Consider the following 12069-nt stretch of genomic DNA (forward strand, 5'->3'; position numbering starts at 1 on the left):
TTGGCATTTGGAACAAAAGACTTAAGTAACGAACTTGTTTGTCGTGGATACAGAATGTGCTCAGAGTTGATAAGGCGATTGAATAGTTTTTTGAAATTTCTTAAGTAAAAATATTTCTTTTATTTTGTTTTTTAGATTTCTTTGGTTTATTATCTTAAGTCAATCAAATTTCAAATGGTATGGCATTTGCACCAAATTCACAACTTAACTGAAGAAATATGAAAACATGCAGTTATAGTTGCTACAGGTGCAAATCACACCGATTTAGTAATCGATAATTTTCTTAAGTGCGTTCATTCGTTTAAAATTCGCCGTGAATTGGAACATCAGGCGGCGATTTAAAATCTGTTGCGAAACTCAAAAATCACCAGGAACATTCGGATACTGTCCGATCTGCAGAATTTAATCAACAGGTGCAAGCGTTCATTGACGAGGGCCCTTCACAGTCAATGAGAGCCCTTTCGAGGGAGCTTTTACCTACGTTAGGTGCAGAAGGAAAGAACATCGAGTTGACCCATCTACACGGTTTCCAAATAAAATTACACACGTTGAAGTGTCTAAAAGGTTATCGTTTGTTTCTGTTAAGGTTTTAGGTTTTGTGAACAATAAACGACATGTCGTGTCACCACACTTATTTACTTAAGGGGTTCGAGTGAAGGTTTTAGAGACAGTAGAAAAACTGGGGCTTGATAGTGTACGCGCCGACAGCCCATATATCTTTCTGCAAGACTTTGCTCCTTCACACAAAGCGAAGAATAACACAAGATTGGATGGCTGACAATTTCTGTGACACCGAACTTATGGCCGTCTAATACCCCAGATCTTAATACTCTGAATTACTAGGTAAGGGTCAGTATAAATAAGAAACATTTTCTGCAGGCATGCAATTGTTTCCGGATCCGGGTCGAGGAGGTTATTACAGCTAATAGAAATTTTATTGAATCCAAACGGATACCTCTATTAGACAGATATCTCCATTGGGCGGCCTTTTTTCCTATACTAAGTTATACAAAGTATACATTTCTCTGTTAAAAATAACGCGTCAAGAGAGGACGGCAGTAGCCAGTAGGCATGTTTTACTAATCAAACATAATTTTCCTAGATAAAAAATAATTAATTCGGTACATTTAGTATAATGCCATCACTGAGTCTCTGTATTTTAAATAAGTTCAATTTTCATTATTAGGTTAAAAATTGGAAAAACACAGGCTGCGCTCATCGTCAAAAAAAAAGAAATTCGATAAAAATGTGTGTGGGGACAATGACTTTACTGCTTTCTAAAATTTACGGTCGCCGTAGCCGAGTGGGTTGGCGCGTGACTACCATTCGGGATTCAGAGAGAACAGGGGTTCGAATTTCGGTGGAAGATCAAAATAAAGGAAAAGTTTTTTCTAAAAAATATCTGCCGTGCGGAGTCGGCTTGAAACTGTGGGTCCCCCCATTTGTGGAACAAGATCAAGACGCACACCACAAATAGGAGTAGGAGCTCGGCCAAACACCCAAAAAGGGTGTATGCGCCAATTACATTATAATATAAAATTTACGTCAATCATTAGTTTCCAAGTTTTTTACGTAATGAATCTAATTATCTAGTTTTATCTAGTTTATTAACTGAACTGTTTACTTATTTTATTTTCGTTATTTCGTTAAATGAAATTTGCACTTTTGGAAAAATATCTACACATTTTTGTTTAACTGTTCAATAAAAAAAATTAAAAAAAAAATGAACAAAATTTGACTGACGGTGAGTGTTCATCCAAACGAGGTTTGACTGTTAGTGTCGCTTAAGTAACAGTTTTGACTCATACTTACATACAGGGAATGCTGCTGTAGTGACAGTCCTTGGTCGGATATAAATCCGGGTCGTTTCGGTAACGTAGAACCGACTGTCGTGGAAACGCCTTCAAATACTGTATACACCTTTAGTTATGAATTTGACTTTGGTATTAAGTATTTTACGTTTTTATAAAATTAGAGTGCATTATACTATAAATCATATAACTCAAAGCTCTAAACTTTATACAAAATTCAAAAAAATATCATTTTATAATAGGAAAAAAAGTTGCATCAAAATTTTTAGCTTCTTATCTAGCATCTAGCATCACTCAAAACTAGGGATAAGGCAGCTTATCAAGCTGCCAGACCACAGCAGTAAAAAGAAAGAACTAAACAATTAATATATACGTGGATAGTCAAGCAGCAATAAGAGCAATAAGCTCATATTGTATTAAGTCCAAAAATGTTCGACGGAGCAGTGAGGCCATAGAAAGGCTAGCCGCAAACAGTAGGCTGCATATCTACTGGGTACCCGGTCACAAAGGCATTATGGGGAACGAAATAGTAGATGAGATAGCAAAAAGTGCTGTTAGCCTACCTTTTGAGCGAGGGAACGACATACCAAAACCGCTAAACACAATATACAATGAAATGGACGACCACATGAAAAGACGAGTGGAAGCTAGGTGAACTAATCTGACCACATGCAAAACAGCAAAAGTTATGTGTAGAACTAACGACAAAAAACTGACTCAATTCGTACTTACGCTCTCGCGAAAGGACTTCAGAATTATCATAAGTATGCTAACAGGTCATAATCTATTGGCTGCACATGCGTACAAGATAAGGATTGCTAACACGGAAAAATGCAGGAAATGCATAGAGGATGTTGAGGAAACTTTAGAACACCTTCTGTGCGTTTGTCCGGCATTATTAAAAACGCGACTAAGATGCCTGGGAGCCCCATTGTTTGAGGGTCTCGAGGACGTCTCAAAAGCGGAGCTCCCAGCTCTACTTAGATTCGCCAAAAGTGCTGACATCCTACATTATGTCTACTTTAGGTATTCATAGAGGTCGGTCACCATCTGGTATCGCTAGGGACCAAAAGGTCTATGCGTGGCTTATTGCCAACCAGGCTAACCTAACCTAACCTATCTAGCATCTGTAGAAAAGTTCATGGCATACAGTTGTATAGCCCACTGAATTCTAGGATAATAAAGTGTACTACGTTTAAAGTCATTCAAAAATCGATTTTTGACAATTTTTTTTGCCTCTGCAATGTTGGGAGTTTTCTTCCATCTAAACGCTTGTTCGTCTCGTATATGGAAGGAAAGTTGTTAGAAACCAACGAAAATTTGAAGCCGCTTGATGCTTGAACTCTGTTATTGATTGGGCTATAAAGCAGTATTTACCTAATTAGAATAGAATTTATCTTAAAACTCTTAATAAAAAGTTGGAAATTTTGGTGGAATTTTCGGAAAAGTTAAATTTTTGTGTATTTTATACGAAGGTGGAAGCTTTGAATGATGTGGTTATTGCTTTAGAATGCACTATATTTGTCAAACAAAAACAGAGTGTCCAATCCTTTTTTTAATTCGTTGCTCTACTATTATCTCTCTACTATTCATCACAAGTGCTGTGTATGCGCAAACAAATAGATGACAAACACGTAAAAGTTAAGTCGCAAAATAAAACGGCATTCAGACAAACTAAATCAACTGCATTGCGACACTTCTGCATCAGGTCAGTAAAATCTAGATGGAGGGGGGTACATATGTATGTATGTATGTATGTGTGTATGTATGCATGCATGAATGTATGTATGTATGTATGCATGCATGAATGTATGTAGGTATGTATGTATGTATGTATCTATATATACTTTAAAATCAAAATTTGTATACTACTGCAAAAACCTCGACGCAAAAACGGGAGTGAAAAATGTAACTTAAATTAGAAGCAGAAAGCTGAAAAACTACAAACAGCAAACCCCTGTAAGTATGCTACGAAAACGTTGGCCATAACTCATGCATTAAGAAAATACTTGTGATACAACAAATGCAACAAACAACATATTTTTATGAACAATTAAAAAATTCTTCTGCAAACATAAAGAATATATTGACAATTTTATGAAAATAAAATTTAGCATTTAATCGCTCTGTCACAGCTTTTCGCTGCTCACATTCTTGCCGCTGAATTTTGAATGTGTGTGCATAAAAAGAGAGAATTTTCAAGTGGCTGCAAGTGAATAAATTACCATTTATACTGTTGTATACGTGTTCTTATTGTTGTATTTGTTTTTCGATAGCAACATTAAAAATGGTTCTGAAACACATTTGCATTTTGTATATTGCATAAATGCCATTAACTATGCCCCTGTATGGGTGTGCATATGCATGTGTGTCTCTGCATATGGCTTTTTGCTACTGCAGGCAATTTTCGCGTTGTCGAGAAGCTAGAAAGCGCGGTTACTTACGGTTTGTTAGGGTGGACAGGTGAAAAAGGGGATGCAGTCCGCTATGGATGCTGGTAGTCAGCATTTAACACGCTGCACATAAATAAGGCGACAAGCGCGACTGCTATTGTCGTGGCAATATCGTTGGTATTGTTTTTGTTGTTTGTGCACAACTCTGTTGCAGCTGTGATGCTGTTATTGCTGTTATTGGTATGTGTTTTATGCAAATTTTTGCTGTCGCTGCTGCTGCGTTCACTTTAACTAGCTTACAGCTTTGGCTAGTTGGTTTTGCTGATAACTCTTGTGGCTGTTGCTCTTGCGCTTTTATTGTCATTGTTGTTGTTGTCATTGTTGTTATTATTTGCACTGCCACCTTAGTGCTCATTGTCGCCTATGGCATTGCATACATGTTTAAGCGTATTGTACTGGAATGCTGTTGTTGTTGTTGCTATTGTTAGTGATACTTTTTCATTATTTCTAGCCATTATTTAAATATTTTGTTGTTGCTAGTACATTGTGCTTGTCGCCTTTATTGTTCTTATGCCTGTTGCTGCTGCTGCTGTTTTTGTTGTTGTTCACTTCACTCCATGCGCGCACCAGCATACAAATGTTATTTACGAGCTTTTCGTGGCGTTCTTGCGCACAGTCTGCAGTCGACCGTTTAAAGTCTCCATGCCTGGGCCTCTGTTACCACACCCCGCTGATCGAATGCAAGTAATTATTATATTTTTTGCTGCACTTCATTTGTGGCCATAGTTATTGTTGTTGCCGCTGCTGTGGGCTAAGCGATCGTGCACTGGGTGCGCTGCATGTGCGTAGGTAGTGGCTATTAGTTTCGTGAAATTTATTTTATTTTTTATTTTCATGTTTCTTGTTTTGTGTGTTTGTGTTTACTCTAAGCTACTGATGGAGCCAACACAAAAGAATTTGGCCACCATGAGCGCCAGCTACTAACTATATTCTATTGCTTGAGTAGCCAACGGTGGCTCATTTATTTCGCATTCCTGTTGTTTCGGACTCGTGTTTTAGCGCCATTGTTGCGTTGTTAGAGTTGCAATGGTTCTTGTTTGTTTTTGGTTTTATTTTACAAAAGTCAATAAAGTTATGAAAGAATTTAGTACTAGCAAAATTAACTTAACCCTGGATTGGGATCGGCATCGTTGGTCAAAAGGGCATCGCGCGTTCGTATTTTCAAGCTTTCTCCTCTTTTCATTGCTTGATTGGCTTCAATTTTCCAAATTATAATTTTCTAAATATTTCTTAAAACATAAATTTTGATTTAAAATTAACTTACGAGTATTATAAAAATAAAATCCGTTGTTGCTTTTATTTATGCGCAGAATCCATTCAATATGGATTTAAAATAAGTCATCATTCCCAGAAAAAACTGGGACTTGGACTGTTGATTTTCAAAAATGTATGATAGTAAAACATAAATACAGTGTAACCTCTCCTAATGGGCACCTCTGTTAGCCGGACATCTCGCTTGAGCGGGTATTTGTTGTCTATACCAAATCTTATCAAATTTGAAGAAGTTACGACCTTTTGAGTGGACATTTCTCTTGGATGGACAAAAGCTGACTGATAGTGAGTGTACGCCCAAGAGAGGTTTCACTGCATATATTTTAAGTGTTAATGAAGTAGTATAGCAGCATTGGAGAAAAAGTCTAGTATTTCGAACGCACTATTGAAACTCTTTTGTGCCTGATTTGATTGTTAAATGCTCGAGTAGAGTTTTCTTGTAATTGCATGAAGCTTTCATTTATGAAGCTTATCTTGTTGTCAGCAAACGACCCTAGTCTTATTAGCACAGAAAACGAAATTGGGTGTTTCAATCCAGCGCTTAGCCGCATAAGCTTTGCCTCTTTCGTGGAAGTGAACTATTTAGGTGTAACTCTAGATACAAAGCTGACATGGAAAACCAACGTTGAGCTGATGGTAAATCGAGCGCTAGAAGTTTTCGGACAGTGACAAAAACGAGGGTTCTGAGACCGGCTATGGTGTTATCAAATATACATACATAGCATTAGTCAAACCAGTTGTCACGTACTCTGTTGCGGTATGCAATACTTAACGTAGCAGACTAAGTAACTAATATAGGATTCGCAGTAACTGCTAAGCTACTGTAAATTCATTAGAAATCGCTCGGAACTTTTCAAAAGTAGTCGAGGAATGTAAGTTGAGGAGGCACTACGTTGCGAGGTGGAATAAGCGGGAACTTGTGTGTGGGCCCGGGCACTATGCTGTTCAAGGCAATGAGCGGGCAGACAAGATTGACAATCGCAGACAACATTGACTACCCACCGGATGTGCTGAGTGTAGATAGTTGGCATCTTATTTCCCTTGGAGAACTGTTAAGGTTCTTAAAAATATCTGGACAGTTTGCCGAACAAACTGAGAGTGGGATAGCGGTTGGCGGATGTTGCCACCATATTGTCTTCACCGTGTCTTCAGGAAAATCTTGGACAAGGTTGCGTCAGCATGCAACTTCCAGTTAAGCTTGGCATCCAGGGCAACACCAGGATACTTAACTTCGCTGACCAGATCAATAGCAACTCCGTTTATGCTGATCTTTTTCATTCCTGGTAAGGCTCTTTTCTTGATGAAAGGGATGATGGCTATTTTAGACGGGTATATATCCAGACCTACCCCAGCACACTATCGTTTTGTCAGGTTTAAAGCTGTTTGCAGTATGTCGTAAAGAGTGTTCTCGAACCTGCGTCTCGCTTTAATTATAACGTCAGCACTAGGCTGCACAGGAGGTGTGATAAGACCCCCCGACGGACACCCCTAAGTTGCTTTGTAACTGGATAGTACTGTCCGCTGTTGTGGTTTCAGCTATCCTTGTCTGTAGCAGGGACTCTATACATCTGTAGATGGGTCCCTGCACGTTTCTCTTTTCTAGTACGCGACATACCCTTGAGGGAGAGGCATTGCCATTTTATTGGAATTATTGTTAGTATTCAAGTATTTATTATTTTTATAAAAGCAATTATTTTTAGTTGTAATAAAATGCAGTTAATTTGAAATTTGTATTCTAATTTTTAAAATTTTTTATTATCCTTTTTTCTTTCAGACTTGTCTATTTTCAACATTTGTTGCAAACAACATATCTCGCCAGCCGGTCTGATTGCCGCAATTGCCCATTATAGCTGCCGCTAATGTGCCCAGAATAAATCAAAACACTACAAGTGCCATACACAAACAAAGAAACGCCGTTACGACGTAACAAAACGTAACGTAAATCAACGCAACGAATTCCGTCCAATCATACTGAGATTCTTAGTGCCTTTTTACAAAACTAAAAAAAAAGTTTTAAACAACAAGCAACATGATATAATATTAAGAGTATACAATTAAGGACATTAACATAGTTAAGAACAGAGCTTCCAAAAGTTAAACTGAAAAAGAATAGCAGTAAGTTAAAGTAGCGCGTAAATAATAAGAAAAAATCATATTTCCTTAGAAAGCCATAGAACAAATCAATTGGAGCAGCTTACACAATTCTGACATAAACTTAAGCTAAGCTTGTCAGATTGGAATTGTCCTAAGCTCTTAATGAACGCTTCATAAAGCACACGAAAGCCGCTAACACCGATTGGAAAGCTCTAAATAGCAAACGAAAGCATTCGTAAAGTTCAACCATTTAAATCAGAAAGCGTTAATATATAGCTTCACTCGCTCAACAATATTGTCCTTAGGCGTGCCTCGAACTGGAGCTTAAGTATAAGAAGCATAAGATGTCCGCATCGCCCGCCACAACTAGTGTCATCACTTCAAACGAACTTGCCATACAACAGCAGCACCACCACCAACAGCAACAACAACAACAACAACAACATCAACACCAACAGCAACTTCAAGCGCACACCTCTCCGACGCGTGTCTCACTCCCGCCTGGTGTTACTGTCACCAACGTTGTAACCACAACCTCTACAGGTGCAGCTGCTGCCGTCGGCGCCAACGGTTTGTCCCTCATGCATCGCTCACCCGACAGTCCACAGCCCGAGTTGGCCACTATGACGAATGTAAATGTACTCGATCTGCACACAGACTCCTCGAAGCTCTACGACAAGGACGCTGTTTTCATCTATGAAAGTCCGAAGGTGGTGCTGCCTACAGTGGGCTCGGGTGCGACGGTAACCAGTGATGAGCAAGTGATTGATGCGCGCATGGTCGCCCAATTGAACGAACAACAAGCAGCTGTTGCTGCGGCTGCTGCCACCGACAATCAGCCATTGGCTAAGATCGAATTCGATGAGAATCAGATAATACGCGTAGTTGGGCCGAATGGCGAGCAACAACAGATAATTTCACGTGAGATAATCAATGGTGAACATCACATTCTGTCGCGTAATGAGGCTGGCGAACACATACTCACACGCATTGTTAGCGATCCGACAAAGTTGATGCCAAGCGATAATGCCGTCGCTGCAGCGATGTTCAACCAGGCCCAAAAGATGGCCAATGATCATGCAGTCTATCAAACTTCACCATTGGATGCTTCAATGTTGCAGCATTATGAGCCGGACAATGTTGTCAAGGCGGAAGTGGATATATACGATGATCCGAAGAAACCGCCGGGTGGTGGCGGTGGTGGCCAACAAATACTCTATACTACAACTGGACCGGATGCTGGAAAACAGCTTTCTCATTTACCGGTAACGGCGAAACTGGAATCGGATATGTATCCGACAGACAAGCATATTGATTTGATTTATAATGACGGCAATAAGACCGTCATATACACGACCACAACCGATCAAAAAGGACTTGAGATCTACTCGGGCAGCGATTTAAGCGGCCTCGTTGCCGATGGGCAGGTAGTGGTGCAGGGTGGATTGCAATATGCCGGCGCCGGTGCTGGAGGTGGACAGCCTGTTTACATTGTGTCCGATGGTGGCTTGCCGCCGGGCGTCGAAGGACATTTGCAAAGGTGAGTCAAATTTAAATATTTATAATAAATTTTGGTTTTCTCCGAAGTGCAGGGAGGTTAATTCTGTTACTAAAATTACTGTAAGAAATATAACTGTTAATGACTGAGAAATACGAATAAAAAGCAAGAACGATAAAATACAAGATTGCGCTCATCAGAGAGAAGTAGCATCATACTGGTGCAGGTGCGTGAAGAAAATGTGAAAATACAAACAATAATGCAATAATAAGAAGAATTTACCGAAACAACACACGAATAGTTCATTAAGAAGAGAATTGCGGTACCGGTGCCAGTTTTTTATTTTGTACATCGAGAGGGAGAGGGATTAATGGCGCTCAAGAGAATTGTGCAGTGGATACCAGCAAGTTCACTGATGCTCCAATTCACTCGAAAAACTTGGTTTAAAAGCCAATCAACTTTATAATTGGGTGGTTTCTAAGTTACCGTGTCGTGCTTATTTTTCATTCGCGTACAATTATAAAACTCTGTAATTGTCAGCCAGCTTATGAAAGAATTGACGAGGGTTGTTAGTTGTATTTCTGGCCTAATAATTGGCACATTCGTGGCTGAAAGTGATTTTATAGTTTTTCGAAATGATCTCCATGGTGGTCAATACACCTTTGCATTCGGTTGAAACAGTTTTCGAAGCACTTTGTTCAGTTGCGTTTCTAGGGCGTTTTTTTTAAATCCATGAGATTCATCGCGAATACGTCATTTTTTTAAATGATGGTTATGAAAATCACATGCACAAACCTTGAGTGGAGAAGAGAGAAAAAGGGAATTGATTTACTCTGCCTTCTAAACCCAACTTGGAAACCTTTCAGCAAAAAAAAAAAAAAAAAAAAATTGGTGCAGCTATTTTAGCCAAAAAGGAAAGTTTTTCAGTCTCAATCAAAAGCATTGGTAGAATAAATGTGAAATCCCTTTCTAATTCGATTATGTGGAAATACATGGTGGCTGAAAAATATTGTTAAAATAATTTGGTTGTTTTAAGTCGACTCCAAACGGCAGATAAGGAGCTGTCCCATGGTAGAATACACTCTGGGTTCGCCATTGCCTGCCGAGGGGCGATCGCAATCAGAAAAAAACTTTTTCTATCATTTAGTGTTTTATGCCCGAAGGATCGAACCTTAACACTTCAGAATGGTAGTCACGCCCGTGATATTTTTTTAATTGGTCTGCAAAATAAGTGAAAAGTTAAAATTTATTGATTTTGTTTTGTGAGCTTTCTGTTTCCAATAATCCCAGAAATAAAATTCTTGCAGCAAGTTGAGGGACCCTAGGGCCAGCGGAATGTAGAGTTTCTTGAGATCAGCTTATTGGAGAGTTTATGCTGCGACAAGTTGCACCTCCTTGCTGATACCACACGGACTTGAAAGGAACTCTCTTTCGGCATAGTTCCAAAAAGAAAAATTCTTTTCACATTTTAAAAAACGGTCTCCATTGACAATAATGTCATTTAAAAAAAAATGTCACTGATCCTTAATTAGACTGCACACCATCCTGGCACACAAAGTGAACAGAATTTTCTCTCATTGAGTATCTGGAGATTAGAGCCACTCCATATTCAAGAGTGTTGTTTGCTGACATTGCCGTTTTGCTCAAAATATGCTTCGTCAGACACAAAAATGTAGTTCACTTTGTCTTCGTCTTCTTCCACCAATTGAATGAACTTTCGGCAAAACTCCAAGCAATGCGGAGAGTCTACGGCATTGTGTATGTTTGCTAGTTGAATTTTAAACGCAAATATAGGACTATGAATAAGTTCGTGCGGTTTTTTTTCGAAATTTGAAACTTTATTGACGTAAAATGGTTACAAATTTAATATTCAAAGTATTGTCCATCGCTTACTACTACTTTTTCCCATCTTTCTGGCAATTCACGGATTCCCTTTGTGAAAAATTCGGTCGGTTTTGCCGCAATCCACGAATCGATCCATTTTTTGACTTCATCGTAATTACGGAAGTGCTGGTCAGCCAGGCCATGTTGCATCGATCGGAAGAGATAGTAATCGGATGGCGCAAGGTCTGGACTATACAGCGGGTGGGGTAGGACATCCCATTTGAGCGTTTCTAAGTATGTTTTGACCACTTGTGCAACATGTGGCCGAGCATTGTCATGTTGCAAAATAACTTTGTCGTGTCTATCGGCGTATTGCGGCCGTTTTTCTCGCAGTGCTCGGCTCAAACGCATCAATTGTCGTCGGTAGACATCCCCCGTAATCGTTTCATTCGGTTTCAGTAGCTCATAATACACAACACCCAGCTGGTCCCACCAGATACACAGCATAACCTTCAGGCCATGAATATTCTGCGCCGACGTCGATGTTGAAGCATGGCCAGGGTATCCATACGTTGCCCGACGTTTTGGATTGTCGTAATGGACCCACTTTTCATCGCCAGTCACAATTCGATGCAAAAAACCCTTTCTTTTGTGCCGTTGAAGCAGTTGTTCGCATGCCATAAAACGGCGTTCAACGTCTCTTGGCTTCAATTCATACGGCACCCAATGGCCTACCTTTCGGATCATTCCCATGGCTTTTAAACGTTTGGAAATGGTTGATTGATCAACTCCCAAAGTTTTTGCAACCTCTTCTTGCGTTTGAGCCGGATCTTGATCGAGCAATTCCTCCAATTCGGTATCCATGAACTTTGGCGGCGCACCCTCGCGTTCTTCGTCTTCCAAGCCAAAATCACCACTTTTAAAGCGTGCAAACCACTTCTGGCACGTTCGCTCAGCTAGAGCATGCTCACCATAAACTTCCACCAAGATACGATGACTTTCGGCTGCTTTTTTCTTCATATTAAAATAATGAAGAAGAATTCCCCGCAAAAACACATTATTTGGCACGAAATTCGACATTTTCAAGTGTGGTAAAAATATTGTTGTTTACGCTTCA

General features: G+C 39.5%; 1 protein-coding gene across 1 annotated transcript in view; it reads left to right on the plus strand.

Annotated features, from left to right (window-relative positions):
- LOC129244185 (protein grainyhead-like) overlaps positions 1 to 12069 on the plus strand; it is an 85099-nt gene that overhangs the window by 49895 nt on the left and 23135 nt on the right. Inside the window, exon 3 of the mRNA XM_054881798.1 lies at positions 7311 to 9170. Within this exon, the coding sequence (XP_054737773.1) occupies positions 7975 to 9170 (1196 nt within the window). The 5' untranslated portion in view covers positions 7311 to 7974. The remainder of the gene's footprint in view (positions 1 to 7310; positions 9171 to 12069) is intronic.

The sequence above is a fragment of the Anastrepha obliqua genome, chromosome 4 (assembly GCF_027943255.1).
Source record: "Anastrepha obliqua isolate idAnaObli1 chromosome 4, idAnaObli1_1.0, whole genome shotgun sequence".
Lineage (NCBI taxonomy): Eukaryota > Metazoa > Arthropoda > Insecta > Diptera > Tephritidae > Anastrepha > Anastrepha obliqua.